Source organism: Salvia hispanica, chromosome 3 (genome assembly GCF_023119035.1).
Source record: "Salvia hispanica cultivar TCC Black 2014 chromosome 3, UniMelb_Shisp_WGS_1.0, whole genome shotgun sequence".
NCBI classification, from domain to species: domain Eukaryota; kingdom Viridiplantae; phylum Streptophyta; class Magnoliopsida; order Lamiales; family Lamiaceae; genus Salvia; species Salvia hispanica.
The window spans coordinates 43,192,626-43,218,932 of record NC_062967.1 but is presented as its reverse complement, the minus strand read 5'-3'; the positions used below and the strand labels follow the sequence as shown (position 1 = coordinate 43,218,932).

At 36.5% G+C, this 26,307-nt stretch overlaps 1 protein-coding gene and 1 long non-coding RNA gene across 3 annotated transcripts; both read left to right on the top strand.

The window, feature by feature from the left end:
* The first annotated feature begins 5,898 nt into the window (after nt 1-5,898).
* Nucleotides 5,899-6,797, top strand: LOC125209063. The gene is made up of 2 exons (XR_007174294.1): nt 5,899-6,004; nt 6,529-6,797. It is a non-coding gene; the product is annotated as an uncharacterized LOC125209063 (long non-coding RNA).
* Nucleotides 6,798-19,344: 12,547 nt separating this feature from the next.
* Nucleotides 19,345-26,307, top strand: LOC125212843 (cation/H(+) antiporter 18-like). Of its 2 annotated transcripts, XM_048113118.1 has the most exons (3): nt 19,345-19,459; nt 23,502-23,712; nt 23,932-26,307. In XM_048113118.1, the coding sequence occupies exons 2-3, from the start codon at nt 23,521-23,523 to the stop codon at nt 26,152-26,154; spliced, it is 2,415 nt and encodes an 804-aa protein (XP_047969075.1). In that variant the 5' UTR covers nt 19,345-19,459; nt 23,502-23,520; the 3' UTR covers nt 26,155-26,307. The 2 variants fall into 2 exon arrangements, with proteins under 2 accessions (XP_047969075.1, XP_047969074.1); XM_048113117.1 differs by lacking the exon at nt 19,345-19,459 and having other exon boundaries at nt 23,495-23,712.

Here is a 26,307-nt window from a genome sequence, read left to right as displayed (position 1 = left end):
CTCAGCCACCCTAGGCTCGCCTTAAAATTCGTAACAAAGGTATTAATAAGATCTTTTATTTTTATACAGAAATAGATTCTTTCAAGAAGAACTTCGGAAGACATTGATCGTAATTGAAAAGATTGGTTACCTAGAAGGTGAAAATATATTCGTATTAACATACATGAGAATTGTATACCTTTGATTGATTATAAAATCAAAATCGGAAATCGATATCATCATTATTCATTATAGGATCATTTTACTTTTTTAGGAGATGAAATGATCAATTCTTTCTCTGTTTTAAATTGCTTTCTTTATTTATTTGCTTTTTTATTTAACTGTGTTTTCCAAACCAAACCCCATATTTCCAAATAATATTTGAACCCAAGTGCTTATAGCCAATCTGTACAACTATTGATAATTGTATTTACTTGCTTATGATTATTCTGTAAATCACCCACTCCTCCGTCCCTCATAATTTGTTACCATTTGACCCGGCATGAGTTTTAAGAATGTAATAGAAAGTGGGTTGAAAAAATTAGTGGCATGTGGGTCCTACTTTTATATGTTAGTTTTATAATAAAATATGAGTGGAATGAGTTAGTAGAATATGAGGTCCACTACTAAAAATGGTAAAAATGAAAGGGGACAAAGTTTTAGGGACGAACGAAAATGGAAATAAGTGACAAATTTTCAGGGACGGAGGACGTAGTATTAAATAGGTGTTACAATCAACTATACAAGCAATATATCAATCTCTTTCTATCATTATCAAATCTGTTCTAAGATATTATTGTGATTGATTATTAGGATATTTTTCTTTTTTAACAGTATTATTTAGTTTCATAAAATGTAAGATTTGTGTTGTTGGTCAAATTTACTTATGTAGAATTCTAATTTGGTGTGGTCTTTTCTTTACCCTCAAAAGAGTCGGAACCTTCACATTATTACCACATATTGATTTTGTTTTGAAGTGCAATATCGAATATTTAATTATTTTTGCAAGCATTAAATCTATCAATAATAGGAAGTACGAATGTTATCAAATATGTATGGCAGGGAATCCATCGCTAACTTTTCTTAAAAAACTAACTTAACTAACTTGTTAACTAATCAATGCAATATATTAAAAATGTCAACACAATGATACTGAAACGTGAATATAAACTTAAGTTGATATTTTAATACATTATATTGACATTAATATTTAAATATCAACAAAGTTTATTAAAATATTAACACAAATATGAGTTGACATTTTAATGTGATCGTGTTGACATTTTTAATACACTGCATTGATGAGTTAGCAATTTAAGAAAAGTTAGCATTTTAGCGCACTTCCTATGTATGTCATTGCTAAGACATCGGTGGCTTAAGACTCCTCTAATTATTTTAATTAACTTGCTAAATTTTTTACAATCTGAACACGAACTTCTTGCTGCTTTATTTTTATTTGATGACAAGAATTAAAAAGTTCTTGCTGCTTTATTTTTATTTGATGACAAGAACTAAAAAGATGAAAGATAGAAATTTCGAAATATAGGTCTCAATTCGCCGATCTTTCGAAATTTGAGATTAAATTCGTTGACCTTTCACAATATGGGATCGAGGCATGCGGATTTCTCGGAATAAGGGTTTATTGGTTTTTTCTCTTCTTTTCCTTATCATTTTTCTCACAAAATATATGAATGGACCATTCTCCTCTCCCTCTCTCTTTTCCTTTCTTCATCTCCATCCCGTTAACTCATCTCCTTCCTGTAAACTCGAATTCTGTAAATTACCTAATATCACAAATAATTCATAAATCTCCATCATCTTAAATATTTATGAAAAATAAACCGAACCATATCCCACTTAGATAACTCACTAACATACATTGTTTTTATAAAAAATTAAAAATAGATAATCACCATTAAAAAATGGGGAGATTTTGAAAAAAAAAACAATAATAAAAAAGAAAAGAAAAACCCACCCTAGCAAATGCTCGAGAGATTAAAAGAAAGAAGAGTGAAACCAAATCTATAAAAGTGAATAGAAAAAGTGAGGAGCATAGGGCTGTGGAAGCATCCATGAGAAGAGAGAAGTATAATATAGGTAGAAAACGCCAAGTGTAGAGTCACTCTATTATGCAAAATTTTTTTGAAGGAAACAGTTAAGGTGATTGAATTAACGGGAAGGAGACGAAGAATGGGAAGAAGGAGAAGACGGGTCCATTCATATATTTTGTGAGATAAATAATAAGGAAAATAAGAGAAAAATTCAATAAATCCTTATTTCGAAAAATCTGCACGCCTCGATCCCACATTCTGAAAGATCAGCAAATTTAATCCCAAATTTCGAAAGGTCAACGAATTAAGACATATATTCCGAAATTATACCACTAGGTTACTAATATCCCACATCTTGCATTTCCATATAGTGTTCCTTCAATATTAATGCTCACGTATCTAAATTTAGTTAAAATATCGATATAATTCAAAATAAATCAATACTGTGTAAATGATGATTAGGTTGTGAACGAGCACACCGAATTTAGGTTCTAGCTTAAGTAAAGATATGCAATAATGATCACTAATATCAAATCAAATCTAACATTTTATGAAAATAAATAATATAGATAAATTAAACAACATAATTATACAATAATATGAGCTGGAATATAGGAGTATATGAAATCTATACTTTCCATTATCCATAAATTGTACATACATATTCAATTATAAATATATGTAATGAACTGCGAAAACATATATAGCCATTAACCTGATTAATTAAGTAGGATTGAACTAAATTCTTACAACTTGGCTAACTGAATCTAGCCAAGTTGCAAGGTGATTCAGTTGGATTCCTGGTCAGACCATATATAGCTTCACTGGTGGCGGATCCAGACTTTTTACATTGGTGGTACGAATTTTATAATAAATAAACATATAACATATTAAAAATAATACTCCCTCCGTTTTATAGTGATGGAGTCATTGTGTCATTTTGGTACGTTGGAGTCATTTCCTCTTTTAGTAAAAGTCAACACATTTCTTCTCACTTACTTTAATCTCTCTTACTTATTTTCTCCTCAGTTCTCTATCTTTTTCATTTCCTACTTTATTCTAGTTTTACTTAACTCACTTAACATAATTTTCTTAAATCGTGTACAGTTCTCTATCTTACTTTATTCTAGTTTTACTTAACTCACTTAACATAATTTTCTTAAATCGTGTACTGAAAAGAAACGATTTTTCATTTCCTACTTTATTCTAGTTTTACTTAACTCACTTAACATAATTTTCTTAAATCGTGTACTGAAAAGAAACGAGTCCATTACTGTAGAACGGAGGGAGTACATTTAAATGTAAACAAAGGAGGATTCGAACTCAACCCTCCACTTGGAGAACATACCTCACCAACCACTGGACCATGCATGCTTTTTGCAATATTAATCTCAATACTATATTAAGTAAACAAATATTTGGGGTACAATGGTACCCCTATTTCTATGCCGGCTCCGCCAGTAAGCTTCACGAAAGTAGTATATATAATCGTATTGATATTAAGGATAAATTATTTACACTTTTTCTACCTGTACTAAATCTTGTATTTATGATACGGTCATTTCTCTATTCCCTCCATCCCATAAAAAATATCACACTTGTGGGATAGTACGGAACTGTAAGAGATTTTGTTTCGTGAGTTAAGTGGAGATGAAATATATATTATACCACCATAATTATGGATTAATATGAGTTGCAGCTGTCTTTGATCTATTAATATTATATTACAATCTAATAGCAATAACAGTAATCTAAGTGGATCTTACACAATCTATGGCATGAATTAGATTGTCAATTTTGGCTCCTGTACTTCTTTGACAATCTTGCTATCCTTCAAAATCTTGAATGTAGGAACCACCTTGATACCTAGCTCCTTTGCAAGTGGCTGCAAACCTGCAAGGAAATATATACACATCAGATCAAACTCCATAGAGGTGTATTCAAATACGAGTATATATTAAGGCAGAACTAAAATCTGGAATTGGATGGCCCCGAGTAATGCCACGTGACATCCTAAATTAATGGATTAAGGGGATTATTAATAATGGTCATACCATGTATATAAATCGTAACTCGCCTTGTTTTCATCGTTGCAGTCGAGCTTGAAGAACACAACATCGTTGTATTTTTCAGACAGCTCCTGATATCTGGGTGCAATTACCTTACACGGTCCGCACCTGTACAAATTATATGTGAATTATTATTTCAAAATCACCAAAATCATTTACAAAATTATATGATCAAACAAACTCTCCTCATAAAAAGCTCATAACATGGATATAAAAAAACTGAGAAGGTTCTTGGTTCCATTTATTTGTTTGGTATGACTCTTTAATCATCGTTCCTACTATATTAGGCATAGTCATTCCTTCCTCAACTCAGGTAGATAGTCATTCTATAATGGAAATTCTATTTATCCATTCTACCTAAGCATCCCCTAAGTCCTCACTCACCAAAACCATCAACTAAGCACACTTGTTGAAAATATGAATCAAGCAAAATTATTAACTCAAATGAGAGAAATTATCAAGTGTCTTATTTACAACTTATACCACTAGAGCCCACCAGTTAACATTTATAATAAGGATATAGGTTCTACTATCAACTAACACTATTTTATATTTAATTATCATCTTCCTCATGTTCCTTACTTTACCAATTATGCATTAATTCTCGAGTCGTCCCAAATGTATTTACTTTTTTGGGATAGAGAGAGTATCAATTTATTTCTATCAGTATCAAATCTATTCTAAGAGTATTATTGTGATTGATTATTAGAATATTTTCCTTTTTTAATAACATTATTATTTATTTCCATAAAATGTAAGATTTGTGTTGTTGGACAAATTTTACTTATGTAGAAATCTAATTTGGTGTGCACTGTCCTTTATCCTTGAGTCGAAACCTTCACATAATTACCACATTGATTTTGTTTTGAAATTTACAATATTGAATATTTAATTATTTTTGCAAGCATTAAATCTATCAATAATAGGAAGTGCGAATGTGATCAAATACGTATGCCATTGCTATGAAAGTTGCGGCTCAAGACTCCTCTAATTAATTTAAATTAACTGTTAAATTTTTTTATAATGTGAACACGAACTTCATGCTGCTCTCTTTGTCTGTATTTGAGGCGAATTGACAAGAATTAAAAAATGTAAAAAATCTTTTTAAATAATTTACCACTAAATTACTAATATCCCACATCTCCTATTTCCATACAGTGTTCTTTCTACTTTAACAATATTGCTCGCGTATCTAAATTTAATTAGTTAAAATATGAGAGATAATTTGGAAATAAATTAATATATAGTTGATGATTAGATTGTTAACGAGCAAACCGATATTAGAGCATCCGCAGCAGGCTGCGGTGCTCATCTGTCCGTGCCGCTGAGCACGGTGCCGTCCGTCCGCCGATGATGCTCGTCCGTCCATGCCAGCGGCACGGCATTGCTGTTAGCTAAGAGCATCCGTAGAAGTAGCATACGGAATCCTTCGGAGGGAGGACACCAGAGCGAGCGTTCTGAAATCAGGGGATACCGGGGCTACACAGGGAGTCGCGGCTGGACTCATTGCAAGGCAGCCATGGCCGAATCAAGCCGCTCACCGAAATCCCCCTCAACGAAGCGGCGGAAATACCGGCGGTAACTGGAGCAAGAAAACGGAGGAGGAGAAACTGAAGCTCACATGTAATCACTGTGGAAAGAAAAAGCATACTCGGGAAACATGTTTCGAACTCCATGGTTACCCGGAATGGTGGGAGGATCGCAAATCTAAACAGAATCAAGCGCCGTTTCGAGGGGGAAGAGGAGTAGCTGCCATCGCGAACAGAGGGGGAGAGCCGGCTGCCACCGCCGGGAGCAACACCGAGGCCACAACAATCCGAGGCGGCAGCCAGCAAGGGCCGGAGGAGATAACCCTTGGTACAGTTTCCTTCGCAAACGGCGGAAATGGAGTGGAGGCGGATGGGGGTAAGTTAGGGTTTGGGGGTTTACCCTCAAGCCCTACCTTTTTTGAAAAATTAGGAAATGCACCCCAACCTATTAAATATCCCATGAATCAACCCCAAAGATCCATAAAATTCGAAACTCAGCCTCTCGTTTTTAAAAATCCCAAATTTGCCCCATTACTTTGCCAGAATAAATTTCAGCCACTCGAAAATTTGTCCGATAATTTGCCCGAATCATATGCTTTGTCCATATCCTCTGATGCCAAGAATCACAAATGGATTTTTGATTGTGGAGCTACAGATACTATAACTTTTGATAAATCTGATATATCTAGTATGCACAGGGCACCAAAAAGTCACATTCAAAATGCAAACGGAGAGTTGACGATAGTAGAGGGAGCGGGAACTGTTAAAATCTCACCCAGTTTGACATTGTCTAATTGCTTATATGTCCCCTCTATGTCACATAAATTGCTATCTATTAGTCATGTGACTAAAGAGTTGAATTGCACTCTCCTAATGCAACCCAATTTCTGCCTTTTGCAGGATATCAGGACAGGGAAAATTATTGGACGTGGCACTGAGCGGAATGGGCTGTATTATGTGGATGAGATAGAGCAACACGGAAATGCTATGATGGCTCACGGGACGGCTGGCAGGGAGGCTTGGTTGTGGCACCGCCGTCTAGGACATTCTTCATCGGGTTATTTAAAATTGCTTTTTCCTAAATTCAGTAAGGATTTGTATTGTGAAACCTGTGTTTTGGCCAAAAGCCACAGACAAACCTACAAATCAAATAATACCAGAGTTGATTCTTTGTTTTCTCTTGTCCATTCTGATGTTTGGGGTCCTTCACCGGTTTTAGGGGGGCAAGGTTTTAAATATTTTCTTCTTTTTGTGGATGATTGTACTCGTATGACGTGGGTATACTTTATGAAACAAAAAAGTGAAACCTTCCAGCATTTCACCCATTTTTACAACCTAGTCCAAACCCAATTTCAAAAAACCATAAAAACTCTTCGATCAGATAATGGAGGAGAATTTGTGAACTCTGATATGAAACAGTTCTGTCACGATAAAGGCCTTGTACACCAAACTACCTGCCCATATACCCCAGAACAAAACGGAGTGCCAGAGAGGAAAAACAGAACCCTTTTAGAAATGGCTCGTGCTATGCTTATCGAATCCAACACCCCAAGAAAATTTTGGCCTGAAGCAGTGGCCTCCTCAGTCTACCTATCAAACAGACTACCTTCGAGCTCACTAAACTTGAAAACCCCGCTAGAGATCCTCTCGACACTAGCGCAAATCCCATCACCTTTAACCCTTCGACCTCGGGTGTTTGGCTGTTCAGTTTTTGTCCACATTCCAAAACACGAAAGAACCAAATTATCCCCATGTGCAGTCAAATGTGTCTTTGTGGGATATGGAGTAAACCAAAAAGGATATAGATGTTTTGATCCTAAGGGATGTAATCAATTGCTAACTAATTACCAATCCCAAATTGAGACCAATTTTCAACCATTAGATTAGAAGATCTTGTGGTTAATATGATGCCAAGTGTAATATATTTTAAATTTAAATAATTATTAATTAAATTAAAAGGGTATTAATGTCAAATCCTATATGTAGTAATTATAACTAACTACTTTCTCTCTCCTCAAAATCATCTCAAATCTTTAAATTTACGTAACTCTCTCAATTTAAATTATTTTTTCGCAAAAAATATATCAAATTAAAGATAATTTAATAAGGATTCCAACGAGATCTCAATTGCATATGTTCCGACGATGTTCGGGTGATGAAATTTGATAAATAAATTTCAATTTTCGTACATGTTGATAAGTAGCTATTTTCAACAAACACAACAAAAAATCTCAATATATTGTAGGCAAAATCTCAATATTATGCATGTCCAATCTCAATAAAAATGTGTTGATATTCCAATGTCATATTGTTGATATTTGTAATACACAATGTTGATATAAAAAAACACTCACGAAAATTATCATATGATAACATAATGACGATATTACCCTTTTGTTGATATTTTGTCTACTATTTATTGAGATTTTGTGAGCTTTAATCTCATCCACTCATTTTAAAATCCAAGGGTGGAGATTTAGTCTTGATTTTGGATTAGGGTGCTAAAAGCATTAGAATAGGACCCTTGATCCTAAATCTAATCGTCTGTTCACCACAATGAACTGCGATTTCCTCGAAACAGACTACTACTTTAGCCATCTTAGTGGTCAAGGGGAGAGTGGTAGTAAGGTCGACCCACTAAGCTGTCCACCAATTCCAGTTTATCATGCACCAGCAAACCTGGCAGAGGAAGCAGAGGAGGCTGACAAAACTGCCGAGCAAATCTCACATATACAGCCCCCAACGCCCAATGCCACTGTCCAGAATACTCCCTCACTGATATCCACTGTAAGTCCTTCTGTAGACTCTACTACACCTGAAAGAAGCTCCCTTTTTTTTTTTTTTTTTTTTAACACCTGTGCGGTGGAGGGTTCGTGGGTCCCTCATCCCTCCAAATCATCAATGGTCTCCTTACAAAAGTCATGCCCAAAAGTGACATGTACAACCATTCAAAGAGTAAGTCAATGTCCAATCCACACACATGGGACGGACACTAATCTACTCTCTACCTATGCAAACAAACGGGGTCAGTCAAACAAACCAAGACTAGACAATCATTTCCATCATCCGAATTGAAAATTCGGCATTCCCATTTGATCCATCCGAACCATTGCTTTAGTCCTTGCCGACGCCGTGTTGTGGTTAAAATCAAACCTGTGACTTTCCTTGCTTCCTTGCTCAGCTAACCAAATTGCCACCTTGTTGCCTTCCTTTGGAATAAAGGAGATCCTAAGCGTCATGTACTTCAGTTTGTTGCGGATCTCTGTGACTCTATGGCGCGTGTTGGCTGACCCGTATTTCTCGGCTTTGAGCATCGCCACAACTTTCTGATCCAGAAGCTCCCTTAATTGTACTAACAGTGTTACTGAAGGGAATCAAGAGACAGGTATAGACTCAGGGGAAGAGAGTCCAGATGAACCTGAGATTTGTGATTTGCTCGAGGAGCAGATTAGTGAAGGAGTTGGGGGGTACAAATTACCCTCAAGATTAAACAGGGGAGTTCCACCGAAAAGATACAGTCCTGACATTCACACAAAGGCAAAATACTCAAAAGCCTTTCTGGCCAAGAATCACCTCTCAGAAATGGCTCATGCGTTTGAAGCAGCGCTGTATGAAGAAGAAGAAATCCCGTGTACTGTGGAGGAGGCCTGGAGGCACAAGCATTGGAGAGAAGCAATGCAGAAAGAGATGGGAGCACTGGAAAGAAATGGCACCTGGGAAAAGTGCATAATACCTGATGGAAAGAAGGCAGTCGGATGCAAGTGGGTATTTACAATTAAACGTCGACCTGATGGCTCTATTGAAAGATATAAAGCACGATTAGTTGCAAAGGGATATACGCAGACCTACGGAATAGACTATGACGAGACATTCTCCCCAGTGGCGAAAATGAATACTATCCGAGTTCTACTTTCAGTAGCTGCGAACAGAGACTGGCCCTTACATCAGTTTGATGTTACAAATGCATTCCTGCACGGAGAATTGAAAAGAGAGGTATACATGGAGGCTCCCCCCGGTTTTTCCGATGGTTACAGTAAAGGAGAAGGATGCCGACTACGAAAGACCCTGTATGGACTCAAGCAGTCACCTAGAGTTTGGTTTGGGAGGTTTACTGAGGCTATGGCAAAGTACGGATTCAAACAGAGCAACTCAGATCATACCTTGTTTTTAAAGAAAAGAGATGGTCGAATAACCTGTCTGATCATCTATGTAGATGATATGATCATTACTGGTGATGATACTGTAGAAATTGAAAGGCTCAAGGAGGGCCTATCACAAGAATTCGAGATGAAGAACTTGGGAAACCTTAAGTATTTCTTGGGGATAGAAGTATTAAGGTCAGAAGGAGGTATTTTTCTAAGGCATAAGAAGTACATACTGGATATTCTTGCTGAGACGGGGTTACTAGATTGCAAACCAGCCGACACACCAATTCTAGTGAACCACGGACTGCAGATCGTGGAAGGAGCAGAACCAGCAAGTCAGAGCAAATATCAGCGCTTGGTAGGAAAACTAATATATCTGTCTCACACCAGACCTGATATTGCTTATGCAGTAGGCATTGTGAGCCAGTTCATGCACCAACCACAGAAGGATCACTATGAAGCTGCGCTAAGAATCGTGGGATATCTAAAAGGAACAGTTGGACATGGAGTATTGTTCAAAAGAAATAAGCATCGAGGGATCTATGGATACACAGATGCAGACTGGGCAAGCAATCCAGTTGATCGGAAATCAACAGGAGGTTACTTCACCTTTGTTGAAGATAATCTAGTTACTTGGAGGAGTAAAAAACAGAAAGTAGTTGCACTATCCAGTGCCGAAGCAGAGTTCAGAGGTATCAAGAGTGGATTGATGGAAATTTTATGGCTAAGAAGATTGATGAAGGAGATTGGATTGCCACAAGGAAAAAGTCAGTTGTTTTGTGATAACAAGGCTGCAATTAGTATATAAAACCGAGAAAACCCACAATTTCTCACCTTCCCCTACTCTTCCCCTTCAGGCCCGTCAAAAAAAAGACACCCCGTGGACGCTCATTCCCCAACCCAAAAGCCGTTGGCTTTTTTAAATTTTTTTTTTAAAAAAAATTAATTAAAAAAAATGTTTTTAAATAAAAAAATATATTTTCCCAAAAAAAAAATATATCCTTTTTCTTCTCACTTTTTAAATTTTTTTTTTAATTTTTTCCCCAAAATTCACATTTTCATCTATAAATACCCCCCCTTAAAAAAAAATCACATTTATCATTCATCATCTCTTTCTTCATCTTTTTTCCTCTACTCTCTCATCTAAAATTCCCCCCACACTACCCATTGCTCGATCCCCCTCACAGCCGGGGGGTTGGAACCACGTTTGGGTTACCGGGTGGATTTGTTGAAATCAAATTTTCGGGGTCCCCCCCCCAACCCGTTCGCAAGCCAGGGGCTCCGCCCTTCCGGGGCCCACCTAAACTCTATTTGAACTATACGTCTAAGATGACTCCGGAGCAACTTGCAACACATGAGCAAATGATCCGGGGTCTCAAGAGGCAATTGGGGTTAGAGGAGTAGTCTTCCACGTGTGTAATTTTTAATTTGTAGGATTTTAATTATGTATTTTTTTATTTTCTAGGATTTTAATTATGTATTTTTATTTTTTAGTATTTTAATTATGTAATTTTTATTTTTTAGGATTTTAATTATGTAATTTTTATTTTTTAATGTATTTTTATAATGTAGAAATGTTTTTAATAATTGGAGTATTTAAATTGAATAATAGAATGGTGGGACCCTTGAGCTTGTCCTTAGCTAAGAACATGGATGTCTTAATGGGCATCAGTGTGCTGTTAGCTAAGGACAAGGAGTAAAAGTGGGTCCGGGCCCACCTCCGTGCTCTTAGCTAAGAGCACGGATGAGGATGCTCTTAGATTCTAGATTAAGTAAAGATACATAATAACAATCACTAATATCAAATCAAATCTAACATTTTCTGATAATAAATAATACTCCCTCCGTTCTATAACAGATGTACACTTTTCTCTTTAGTTTTTTCCACAAAAGATGTTACATTTCTTTTCTTTTTTTGAAAAAATTCCCTCTCTATTTTCTAACACACAAAACAACATCTGCTAAAATCTCGTGCCATTCCAAGTGTGCCATCTATTATGGGACGGGGGGAGTATTAGATAAACTAAACAACATATTATACAATAAAATGAGCTGGAATATTGGAGTATATGAAATCTATACGTTCAATTACACATATATTGAACACCCTCTGTCCTCCATTAATTATCCACTTTTGCTATTTTCCGTTCCCTATTAATTGTTCATTTTCATTTTTACCGTAAATAATAAGTAGAGTCAACATTCCACTAACTTATTTCATTCAAAATTTATTATAAAATCAATAAATAAAATATGACTCATATTTCACTAACTTTTTTAATCCACTCTCCTTTATATTTTTTATTTTTAAACCCGTGAAGGAACCAAAGTGGACAATTAATGGGAAACGAAGGGTATATAAACCTTTTCAATTATAAATACCCATGTACTCCCTCCGTTTTTAAAAAATAGGTACATTTGAAACGGCACGGGTTTTAATGCATAATTTGGTAAAGTAAGAGAGAGGGTGAGACAAAATTGGTAAAGTAAGAGAAAGGAAGAAAAATATTGGTAATGTAGGAGAGAGGGTGAGAAAACTTGGTAAAGTAAGAGAGAGGGAGAAAAAAATCGGTAGGAGAATGGGAGAGAAAAAAGTAATGGAATTAATCTTAGTGGATTATGGGACCCACTTTATTAGGGAGGTGTAAATGACATAGGTGGTAAATAAGTTGATGTATAAGGGCGTAAAGATTTCCAAAAATAGAAAGTTTGAAAGTTGCTATTTTTAAGGAACATACTAAAATGGAAAATATTGCTATTTTAAAAAAAACGTAGGGAGTAACGAACTGTGAAAACATTTATATTAAAAATTACTCCCTCCGTCCCAATAAATATGAAACGTTTGCTTTTCGGCACAAGATTTTATGTAGTGTTGTTTTGTGAGGGAAAAGCAGAGATAAAATTATTTCTATTTTAAGAAACGTTTCATTTTTAATGGGACAACCCAAAAGGAAAACATTTATTTCTAGTGAGAAAGAGGGAGTATTAGTTTACAAAACACTCTAGCTAGTAAAAGACACAAAATGAAAATTCATGGCTATATTTTAGTGTCACGGTTATTATTGAAGGCTAATTCCATAATTGCATTTAATTAATCTTAATGGATTATGGGATCTATTTTATTAGGGAGGTGTAAATGGCATAGGTGGTAAATTTAATTGATATAAAAGGTTATAAAGATTTCTAAAAATAGAAAGTTTGAAAACGGTTATTTTTAAAGAAAAGACCAAAATGGAAAGTGTTGCTGGAGTAATAAACTGTGAAAACATTTACAGTAAAAATTATTAGTTTACAAAACACTCTAGCTAGTAAAAGACACAAAATGAAAATTCATGGCTCTATTTTAGTGTCACAGTTATTATTGAAGGCTAATTCCATAACGTGTTTACATCACTAGGTACGAGGTTATACCGAATCGTTACATCAGTGAGGTAATAATTATTATGTAGTGATAGTCAATTTTGTGATTTACTAATATTCCATTTGTAATTTTTATAATTGACTAAACTTTTGTTAAATTGTAATATCATTTAAATCTATAAATTGTAGTTACAATTTAACAAAAATTTAGTCAAATATAAAAAAGTGCAATACAATAGTATTAGTAAATCATAAAATTAACTACCACATTTAGTGCATAGTAATTAATTACTTCACTGATATGATTCGGCATTGTTTCGTACTTTAGTGATGTTCTGTAAAACTAAAACTACTAAAATTATGATAAAGCCATGATTTATTTTATCTCTCTTTGGGGTTTTGTAAACTATGTTTTCACAGTGTATTACATTAATATTTATAATTTAAGGTATTTACAATTGATGGGTAAAGTAACGTACAATTTCACTGAACCTGGGATTGGGAAGAAGTAGGCTCGTTCTTCTTGAAAATCCTGAGGAACGGAGAGTCCTTGAATTGTTGTGCTGCAACGAGAAAGGAGAGAAAGAAGGTGTGATAATGATTACCTAAATTATCTTTGGTGGAAGTTGACAATTGACGAGAAAGAGATTGAGTCGGAACTGCTTCTCCTCTTCTGCGGTCTCTATCTTTACTCTCTTCAATTTCTCTATGATTGTGAATTGCGAAAGAGTAGTGTTGTTATATATAGCAGATTAAATTAGGGTTTAGTATTTATAAAACCGTGTATGAGAGAGAGCAATGTAGATGGAAAATTTTGAAACGGTTATGGAAAGAACGATTAGGTTTAATTGTAAATCGATTCACGAATGGGTGGAATCTTGGTGCTCAAGAAAAAAAAGGGTTGATCAATTGGACTCACTAGTGTATAAGATTTACACTTACTTATTTATGGCCCAAAGCCTATTTTATTTTAATTTCCTAGGTCCAAAGATTGTAAGTAAGTAAAAAAAAGAAGAAGACTTCAGTTGCATTTATTTATTTTGGACTATTTTCGTCGTATTATTTAAATTCGTCCTCAACACGGAACTGAGTCATATTAATAGTCCTTAAGAACAGAGATTAACGAATTAAAATTGTGATTTTAATATCACAATTCAAGCACGTACAACCTTTTATGTAGTGCCTTAATGTTATTCCAAGCACTTAAGCAACAATTATTTTATTCGTTCGAGAACAAAAGTATTAAACTTTATTCCCGACGTCTCGACTCGCAACAAGCTTGGATTCACACAACAACACAATTATAACTTCAATTAAGGCAATCATCAAAGCAAGAATATTTTACGACAAGTTTCATTTATTTACCTAATGTAACGACATTTAAAAGAAATATATTCCACAGGGTTTTGGTTCGAAATTAGGGTTCAAAAGTTGGGTGTTACAAGAACACTATATGGAAATAGGAGATGTGGGATATTTGTAATTTAGTGGTAAATTATTTAGAAAGATCTTTTCTCTTTTTAATTCTTATCAATACGCCTCAAATAAAAATAAATAGAGTAGCAAGAAATTCGTGTTCACATTATAAAAAAAATTAACAGTTAATTAAAATAATTAGAGGAGTCTTAGCCAAGAATTTCTTAGCAATGGCATACATATTTGATAACATTCGCACTTCCTATTATTGATAGATTTAATGCATGCAAAAATAATTAAATATTCGATATTGTAATTCAAAACAAAATCAATTTGTGGTAATAGTTCCGATTCTTTTGAGGATAAAGAAAAGAGCACACCAAAATTAGATTTCCACATAAGTGAATTTGTCCAACAAGTCACAAATCTTACATTTATGGAAGTAAATAATAAATAATATTGTTAGAAAAGGAAAATATTTTAAGAATCAATCACAATAATACTCTTATAGTAGATTTGATACTGATAAAAATGGATTAATATTATTCCTTCTATAGTTGATTGTAACACCTATTTAATGGGTGATTTACAGAAGAATCATAAGCAAGAAATACAATGGATGGTATCATAGCAGATTCAACTCCAATTTTATTTGATTTATTAGATACTCTAGTTATTCCTTGTATAGTTGATTGTAATACCTATTTAATGGATGATTTACATTAGAATCATAAGCAAGAAATACAATCAATCAATGACATCAGAGCAGTTTCCTTGTTCAAATAACTCAAATAACACTAGAGTTGATTCCTTGTTTTCACTTATTCATTCTGACACCGGGTCCATCATTTTCACTTGTTCATATTGATGTGTGGGGCTCATCCTTTGTTTTGGAGCCCAATATAATATAACTGGCGTGTTGTTATATAATATTTATTTATAAAAAATGAAAAAATGGAGAATTTTCAGTACTAGTAGATATTTTAATACTCCATAACAATATTTTGTGTGAAAGCTTACTTAGTTGGGCTCTCAAATTATGCGTCGGCCCAACCCCAATTTCTCTCGGGTTGAAAACGAATAGCAGCACCATTTCGTTTCGAAAATGTTAATAATTTCATGTCAACTGCATCTTCTATCTGTATGCACCCATCAATTATGAACTAAAGGTATTCCTCAAATATAATCATATAAAATACCATATCAGAATTTTGACCAAATGAAATAAATACATTTCTCTTAAAACGCCATTATTAAGATTGCAACATTATTATTAAGGAAATTCTCGGTTATTGACAACTTTAAATTCTATACATACGTGAATATTTAAAACATGTTTCATTAGTTTAAAAAGTGAATATGGAGAAGTGATATAGCTTCGAGTACTTAATTATCTACGGGAAAATTAGTTCGATCTTAACTGGTATTTTAGAAACATAGTAGTATTATATTTTTGGATGACTTAATTGATGGAATGATCAATCTCTTGATTTAAAAATATGAACTCATAGCTAACACTTCTTGGTAGCTACATCAATATTTGTAATATTTAAAAAATGGGAAAGGCCACAATAATTTGAGATGGAAGAAAGACATTAGGGGGTGTTTTTTTTTTTTTTCTTTTTAAGTTTTCAATTTTTATTATTTCCTACATGTATGAAGTGTATTAATTTTTTCTTATGGATAATGATTTTAATGCGGCGAATGATTGATATTTAGAGCTCTATGATTGGAAAGCGAAAATTGTTGTTTGGTTATTTATTATTTGAAAATAGTGGTTGATAAGAAAATATACTTTGGCAGTTAATCTGAAATACGGTTGTTTAACTTAAACTAATTATTTTGAAATAGAAAAACTCTATAAAGACGTATTAGAAGAGTATTTGAAACTTTTTTACAAAAATTTTATAATATACTCCATCCGTCCCGCTTAAGATGTCACGTTTTCCTTTTTAATTTGTCCCAACTATGATCACACATTTTCTTTTTTGGAAACTTTCTCTCTCCAATTAATACACTCAACCATTTTTTCCCCTCCTATTAAAATATTTATCTTTCTTTCTCTCTCTATTTTAATGCTTATACCACCTCTTCTCTCTCCAATTAAACACTTTAATCAATAACTCATAAAATTCGGTGTCGGCTAAGGAATGTGTAATTTTAGCCGGGACGAAGGGAGTAATTAATTAAGTAGGACTGACCCAAAATCTAATGAACTGAATATCCCTGTTTACGACAGATCGTGCATCATCACATCATTGACTTGTACTATTAAACTTACTAATCAACAATTATAAAAATTAGTTATTGTGATGTATACTGCATAGACGTGCTACCATGGCTAACTGAATCTACCCAAGTTGCAGGTGATTCAGCTGGATTCCCGGTCAAATCGTATTGCTGTGAAAGGATTAATTAATTACACTTTTTCTACCTGTACTAAACCTTCTATTTATGATACGACCATTATCCACCTATTCTCTCAAAGAATATCCATAGGATATTCTATTTTATCATATCTTTTCCTCTCTTTGTCTCATGACATATGAGATATTTATTGTGGGAACAGGTTTTTAACGGTGATGTTTAGCGGTTAAATAAAGAGAAAAAAGTACAGAAAAAAAAAATTGAAAGGGGATGAAATAAAAGTGAGATATATAGGATGACCTAAAAGGGAATATACATAGCTTATAATGGGTTTGATGAAGTATTAGATTTGATTGAATCTATTTCACTAGGATATTATTGTATCCCACGCATTATAAATATGTGTGAAATATTGCTAATCATTAGACATTAATCAATGAATGAATTATAAGTTTCCTACTCTTTTATCGTGTTTTATCGTTACAATCCCTAATCACTTCACGCGAAGTTTGCCGAGAAAATCTCCTGCGGCTCGAGCACGAAGATCCACTGATCGTCGAGCCAAATGGCCGCTGAGCTTAAAGGCCATCGGACGTCCGATAAGCAAAAACACCCTTATCAATCTAGGTGAAAGAAAAAAGATAATACTTGTAAATTAACAAAAATATTGGTATATTTAAGTTATTTGTAATTTGTAAATTTTCGCCAATAATCAGTTCGGTTATCAGTTAACCAATAACCGAATGACCTATTAAATATGGTTATAACAGGGAAATGATAAGCACCGCACTCGTTCAAAGCACATTTAATATTATTCGTTTTGAGTTTTACTTATTTTGATTCTTGCACATTCAAAAATTTTATTGAGATTTTAAATTTGACAAAATTCATAAAATCAAAGATCGAATTGTTATTTTATTCATTACTTAAAGTTATAAAGGAAACGAACAAATCAAGCTTTGATTTTTATTAATTTTGTGAAATTTAAAATCTCAATAACATTTTATAATGTAGAAAAACAAACTAAATATAATAATCAAAACAAACAATGTTAAATGTACTTCGAACAAGTTGACATCTACTCCCTCCGTCTCATTCTAAGTGGAGCATTTTATAACAACACGGATTTTATGTAGTGTTGTTTTGTGAGTTAAGTGGAGAGAATAAACTAAGAGAGAGGGAAAAAAGAAAGCAATTGATGTTTCTATATTTAGAAATGTATCTTTAGAGTGAGACATTTCCAAAAATAAAAATGGTTTATTTGAGTGGACGAAGAGAATATAACATAGACTATTGACAATATAATTAGCCATTAGCAATTTAAGATACTTAGCAACCACAACAGATGATACTTAGCAACCCGTTCCTAAAACCACAAACAGATGATAGTTTAGGATTTGGTTTGATTTACCTTTTTTTAAAATCAGAGATAAACCAAATTATATTTTATCAAATAGTAAATCAAACCCAATTTTCCGCCTAATCAAATTATGAATACCCCTAGCTATACGTAAAGGTGCATTGACAAACTCGTTCAATTTCACCTAATATATTTATAATTTCAATTTATGACCTTCAATTATGGAGTTATATATTCCATCGAGACTCCGAGGCAATTATGTGATCCAGTCCGACGAGGCATTACGTATAATAGCTTGAATTGAACAATTTCATAAGCTCAACTTGTTAAGCATATCGATTATTTATGTGTGGTGCATGTAATTATTGTTATTTATATGCAAAGTTGACGCATAAAAAATTATTACAGACTATGTTCTAAATTTTAGTCGAAAATATTTTTTTAGGTAATTTAGATGATTAATGTTGCTCTTATCTTTTATATGGAGTAATACTTTTATGAAAAATTATGAAATAAATTTGAAGACTAAACAAAAAAAAGTTGACTTGATAGAGGTTTAAGTTTTTCACCGCCTTCATTTATGTCCTCTATGTTTATATGATTTGTATATGTGTCGCGTTAAGGTTTGTTGGAGATTAGTCCATTATCTATGTTCTTACTATATATTTATATTCATGGTTTACTGATATATGTTTGAATTGTGATATAAATGAGACAATTTCCACTAGTCATGATATAATGTTATATTTTTCAAAGGGAGTAACATCGCTATGTGTAATTTTAAAAATATTTTATTATTATATTATAACCGCCATAATGCAAGGATAATGTATTTACCAAAAAAAACCATTTAACACAATAGAATGTGTTTACTAAATTTGGTACTAATATCGAAGTTGACTAAAAAGAGGGTTCAATTTAAAAGGGGAGGTTTATCCAAACACAGCCTTTTAAACAATTGCAAAAGTCATGTTAATTTTTTAGTGCATGATTAGCAAGACCACTTCTCTCCCTCTCTATAAGTAGCAGTTTAATTGATAAGCAATTCTACTCATCTCTCTCTATCTCTATCTCTAAGCATAATATATCATTCTTCCGCTATCATTGGAACACTACCCTTTTTCCTTCAGCAAATCAAGGGGCAAGTCTTGTGCAGTCTTTCCCCTACATTTCCATTGTTAAGGTTTCTAATTCTCTCTCAATATCTATATATATACTTATAGAAATGTGTATGTGTGTGTGTGTGAGAGGAGCCAGTTATGGAATTTTTGGAGTTTCATGTGATATTTAGGTGACAGCCTTTTATGGAAATTCCCATGTTCTGCGTGGAGAATATTCTCCCATGATTGCAGTATATTTTATTTTTCATTCAACTCTATTTATTTTAATTAAAGATACACTTCTTAATTATCAGATAGTATTTTATATATTCCGGGATTCCTTAGTGCGGAATTGTGACACTTTGGATAAGAAAAAATATTAGTATTTCAAAAACATAGAATTTGGACGTTTCTAATTAAATTTATACACGTAATTCTTTTGGGTCATTATTTAATTTAAAAAGATGTCGGGAACGTGATATATACCGTTGAATTACTATATTTCAAGAATATAGAAAATTTTGATTTTCAGAAATTAGGTTGGCCAATTGCCTGTACGAGTAAAGTAATTGGGTAGTTCGATCTTTGCATAACTAATTAGTGTATGCGAATAGATTACTTGATATGATTAGGTAAATCCTTCGCGAGCTTATTACTAGAGGAAACATTTCATGAGAAAAATATAAAATATTAACATCGTCATTAAAAATATCCATTCTGAATTGTCGATTGATAACCAATATTGTAATATGTGACCATTAATATTGGGTTCAGATCACATTTATTAATCACATAAGATATGACATAGGACTGACAACTAGAAAATGGTAATACGAAAACTCGTATTATCCACATGCTTATGAATCACTGGTTAATTTTCAAAATCATTTATAAGTAACCACTACTAGTTGTTGAAAAGAGAGAACATGAGTCCCAAGAGCATTGGAAAGAGGATACATGAGTTCCTAGAAGTGTTGGAAAATAGAATAACATTTATTGTGTAGTATAGTTCCTAGAAACATTTATGTCTAGAGTCCTATATATACTCATGTACAATGTATCAAACAAATCAATCCAATGAATTCAGTTATTCAATCCAATATGGTATCATGTTGTTTTCTGGGGATATTGGGCCGGGATGTTTTTTAAGGGTACCGAATACCGGGGGTTTTATAAAAAGTGCCCAGGTAGCTAAAACCGGGGAGAGGGATGTTGGCTCAAAACCCACAAGGGAAATGTGGTTATGGCATAGGCGGTTGGACACCCTTTCCCTTTGAGTTTTTTAAAATTTTTTTTTTTCCGAATTCTTAAAACTTTGCTTTTAATGTGGGAATGCTTTTTGGAAAAAACCCCAAACAATTTTTTTAAAATTTGAAATACTAGAGTTGATTATGTTTTTTCCTTAATCCTCGTTTGTTTGGGGCCCTTCGCCGATTGGGGGAAAGGGATTTGATTTTTCGCCCCTTTTTTGATGATTACCCCATGTCTTGGGTATATTTTTTTTAAAAAATAAATCAAATGTTTTTTAAAAATTCCCCGATTTCTATCCATTTTTACCCTTTTAAAACCCAAAAATCAAGGCCCTTGGTCCGAAAATTTGGGGGAGAGTATGCCCAACATTTAAAAATGAAAGTTTTTTGTTTTAAAAAAAGGTCTTATCCATCAAACATTTTTGTCCTACACTCCCGAAAAAAACAAAAAAGGCCCGAGAAAAAAATGCAACTAAACCTTGGACCCCTTACCCTTTGATTCCAAAGCCCCAAAATTTTTTGCCCGGCCGTACCCACATCTTGTTCCCCTCTCAATCGCCCTTCCCCACCAAAATTCTCAAACCTTAAAAATCCTCCCCAAAAAATTACCCCACCATGTCTAAAATCCCTTTTTCCCCCCTTCCCTTTTCAACCCTCGCATCTTCTTTTTCGGTTTTTGCCCATTTTCCCCAAACATGAGCGTAACAAATTCTCCCCCCTGGGGGATAAGTGTGTTTTCAGGGGAGGGGGCTCATCGAAAGGCTATAGGTGCTATAATCCAAAAAAAAACCCGAAGTTTCACCCAAAAGAAATTACTTTCTTGGCCGACTTTTACGCCACCCAAATTCCGAGCCGGGGAGACGGGAAAAAAATAAATTGACTCGATAAGTTGGTTCCCACCCGAAAATCCTCCTCAAATGAAAGGTCCACCGGAGGCCCACATCCCTGGGCCAAAACTCCAGCCCCCCAACCTATGGAACTTGGGGGCCCCCCAGATCCCGGTTTCCGGAAATTAGGGAACCATTTTGAGAACTCGTTAATATCGCGACAATGTTGCTCGGGAAAAAAGAAAAGAGATTATAGATGGGCAAGACATTCGACCCTTTGAAGTACTGGGAATTCCCCCAAACGGTACTCACCCCCAAAAAACGGAAACGGAAGGTCAAAATATCCGGGGAAGGGGTGGCAAGAGCAAAATTTTAAAAAAACTTTAGGGCCCCAAACGCCCCCCCATGGAGAAGAGGAAATCCTAATTTAAAGAAAACATTAAAAAACAAGCATTGGAGGGACCAATGATGGTGACTAAAAACCCCGGGGAGGAATAAAAAATGGAAAAAATGTCAACTTCCCCAAAAGGGGAAACGAGAACGGGGTTGGGATGGGTTTTTTTTATCAAACGGGGCCCCGGGCGTTCCCTCAGAAAAAGGCTCATTTTTGTGGGTTAAAAGGGTTTCAACATATGGAGTGGATTACTCAGACATTCTCCCCAAAAAATAACTTTCAGGGATTACCCCTATTCGAAAGCAAAGATTGGTCTTCACCCGTTTTATGTAATTAAACTTTCTTAATGGTGAATTTTAAAAAGAAGTTTACATGGAGGTTCCCCCGGGTTTCGAAAAAAGACTAAAGAGGGGAAAAAAGCCTTTGGGAAAACCCATTTTTTAAAAAAGCCTTTCCCAGAAGGGATGGTTTGGGAAAATTTAGAAGCAAAAGGGAAAAATATGATTATCAAAAAGAAAGGATCACACAAATCTTTATGAAGAAAAAGGGGGGGGAAAAATTTTATGTCTCATAATCTATGTTGATGACATGATTTTCTGGAGAAGGGCGAAAAAAATGAAGCCCAAGAAAAAATTTGGCCACGGAATTTGAAAAAATGAAAGATCCGGGGTAAGTACTTTTTTAAAACCCGGGGGCTTGAGATCAAAGGGAAGGGGAAACTTTTTAAATCAAAAAAAAAAAGTTGGATCTTTGGGGGCGGGATGATGGATTGCAAACCCAGACACCCGATTTTTGTTAATCATGGACTTCAAATCAAAAAAAAGCTCAACTTGGGTGGAAAAGGGATCAAAAGGGTTTGTTTGGGTTTTTCTTTCACACAGGACCCCGGGCACAAAATATGCGGAAAAGGGATAAGTCAATTCATGCACCGCCACAAAAATTTACCATCTTGAAGCGGAACCCCAGTTGTTCGGTTCAAAGGTACCTTTTTATCATGGAATAAAATTTTGAGGGGGGAACATTCCGGATATCCAGGGTATTACGAGGCCGGGGGAAACCCAGATGAAGATCCACTTTTGGGGGACTTCACATTTGTTGGGCCCTTTTTACATGGAAAAAAGAAGCGAAAGGGGGGCATTGAGTTCCTAGAAGTGTTGGAAAATAGAATAACATTTATTGTGTAGTATAGTTCCTAGAAACATTTATGTCTAGAGTCCTATATATACTCATGTACAATGTATCAAACAAATCAATCCAATGAATTCAGTTATTCAATCCAATACTAGTAATTCAGTATTGTTTCTTGAGTAAAACTTAACTCGTTTTTTTCACTCTTTCCCCACTAACATTCCAAATATGTGTACAATTTTTCCTGGACCTTGAATAGAAAATGATAAGAAGGCAATCAATGGTAAGAATAATTAGATATAGTATAATCGATCATGTCGTGTCACACTTTTCCTTGGAAATTTCTTGTAAATTAAGGCTAGAACTAGTGGAGGTACGTACTAATTCGAGTCAAAATAAACCATATGACAATTATTCATTCTTTGCTAACACTTTTCTTTATCCCCTTAATTTCTTGTAAGCTCATACCATTAAGCGTTATATATAACACTCTTTGATATAGTGTGTTGGTGATGACTTGGTGTAGGTGCAAGTAAGTGTATAGAATGGCTCCTAACGCCACCAAATGTATAACGCCTATGAAAGCGACATCCAACGGCGTATTCCAAGGCGACGATCCTCTTCACTACGCGCTTCCCCTGCTCATCATACAGATATGCCTCGTCTTGCTCCTCACCCGAGCCCTTGCTTATCTTCTCCGCCCACTCCGCCAGCCACGTGTCATCGCTGAAATCATAGTATGTTTTCTTCCTCTTCATATTTTTTTAATTGATAAATGAACAGAAATTTAAAGGCCGTGTCATGGTGGACTCAAACCTGAGACCTTTGGCCGCAGAAATTAATCACTCTACCAGGACAACACACACGCACACTTTTCTCTTCAATTTTAATATAACATACGGTAAATGATTAGTAGGCCTCACGTTTCAGTTACTAACTTGATACGATGTGCGTAGGGTGGAGTTCTACTAGGGCCATCAGCTTTAGGCCGCAACGAGAAATATTTGCATGCTGTATTCCCAGCCAAGAGCCTCACAGTTCTAGACACCATTGCCAATTTGGGTCTCCTATTTTTCCTATTCCTGGTGGGACTCGAGTTAGATCCAAAATCACTCAAACGCACCGGGAAGAAAGCCATGAGCATCGCTCTGGCAGGAATCACCCTTCCATTCGCTCTCGGAATCGGGACCTCATTCGCCTTCAAAGCCACCATCTCCTCCGATGCAAAGCCCGCCCCCTTTCTCGTATTCATGGGCGTCGCCCTCTCCATCACCGCCTTCCCGGTTTTGGCACGCATATTGGCCGAGCTGAAGCTGCTAACAACGGACGTAGGCCGGATGGCCATGTCCGCTGCTGCAGTCAACGACGTGGCCGCTTGGGTTTTACTCGCTCTTGCCATCGCCTTATCCGGCACCGGCCGCTCCCCTCTCGTCTCTCTATGGGTCTTCTTATGCGGCTTCGCCTTCGTCTTTCTCTGCATCCTGGTGGCCCCACCTGTTTTCAAATGGGTGGCGCGCCGATGCCCTGAGGGCGAGCCGGTTGACGAGATATACGTCTGCGCTACTCTAGGTGTTGTACTGGCGGCTTCACTGGTGACGGACACAATCGGAATCCATGCCTTGTTCGGAGCCTTTGTGGTTGGTGTTCTCGTACCGAAAGAAGGCCCGCTCGCTGGGGCTCTGGTGGAGAAGGTTGAGGATCTTGTTTCCGGTATTTTCTTGCCGCTCTACTTCGTCTCGAGCGGGCTCAAGACGAACGTAGCCACTATCCAAGGCGCGCAGTCTTGGGGCCTCCTCGTGCTAGTGATCTGCACCGCGTGCGCGGGGAAGATCTTTGGCACGGTGGTGGCTTCGATGCTGTGTAAGGTCTCTTTCAAGGAGGCCCTCACGCTCGGTTTCTTGATGAACACGAAGGGACTTGTGGAGCTTATCGTGCTCAACATTGGGAAGGATCGCGGAGTCCTCAACGACCAAGCTTTCGCTATCATGGTGCTGATGGCCTTGTTCACAACGTTCATCACCACGCCGGTGGTCATAGCGATATACAAGCCGGCTCGGGTGGCCACGGCCGAGTACAAGCACAGGACCATCCAGAGAAAGGAGTGCAATACACAACTACGTATCATGGCTTGCTTCCAGAGCACCCGGACGCTTCCTACGCTGATTAATCTGATGGAGGTCTCGCGCGGGACGGGGAGGCGAGGCGGCCTCCGCGTCTACGCAATGCACCTAACCGAGCTCTCCGAGAGATCTTCCGCGATTCTCATGGTGCACAAGGCTAGGAACAACGGGATCCCCTTCTTCAGCAAGGAGAAGGCGACCGATTCGACGCAGGTCGTCGTCGCGTTCGAGGCCTTCCAGCAGCTCAGCCACGTGTCCATCCGGCCGACCACGGCCATCTCGCCGTTGACGACGATGCACGAGGACATCTGCAGCGCCGCGGAGGCGAAGCGCGCCTCTGTGGTCGTGCTGCCCTTCCACAAGCACCAGAGGCTCGATGGCCACTTGGAGACCACTCGGGAGGAGATGCGCCACGTCAACCGGCGCGTCCTCGAGTGGGCCCCTTGCTCGGTCGCGATCCTTGTGGACCGCGGCCTGGGCGGGGCGGCCCACGTCCCCGCCAGCAACGTGGACTACGCGATAACGGCCTTTTTCTTCGGCGGGCCCGACGACCGCGAGGCGCTGGCGTACGGGGCGCTCATGGCGGAGCACCCCGGCGTCAGGTTGAACGCCATGCGATTCTATGCAGAATCGCACGGCGGAAGCTCTGTGAAGGTGGATATTATTAGCGATGATATTGACAGGTTCGAGTCGAGGTCGGGCGACGAGGAGTTCATCTCGGGTTTTAAGGAAAGGGCGGGGAAGGACGGGTCGATTAAGTATGAGGAGGCGGTGGTGAAGGATGCGGCGGAGGCGGTGGAGGTGATGCGGGCGCATAAGAGTTGCAATTTGTTTTTGGTGGGGAGGATTTCGGAGGGGGAGCTGGCGGCGGCGATGAAGAAGAAGAGTGAGTGTCCGGAGCTGGGGCCGATTGGGAATCTGCTGATTTCGGCGGAGCTGTCGACGACGGCGTCGGTGCTGGTGATGCAGCAGTATCGGAGCCAGTTGAGCGGGCATTCGTTGAAGTCTTTGCAAGAAGATGAGGCAGCGTCGAGAATGGATGACTATGATTCTGAATGAAAGCTTTGATGTGAGGAGTTGATCAATCGTGTGAGATAAAGGTTGTGAATAAGCAGCGAACTATCTTGTTTAGGAGTTTGTAGCAAGATTTGTTCTTTTCATTAATGTAATCTTGTATTTCATGTATATATTTTCGGGTTGAAAACAAATTAA

What these genes read in the sequence shown, in the direction of transcription:
- LOC125212843 (XM_048113118.1), top strand. Translation starts at nt 23,521, where the DNA reads ATGGCTCCTAACGCCACCAAATGTATAACGCCTATGAAAGCGACATCC. An exon ending in GTGTCATCGCTGAAATCATA is followed by an intron (nt 23,713 to 23,931) that starts GTATGTTTTCTT and finishes CGATGTGCGTAG; the next exon opens with GGTGGAGTTCTACTAGGGCC.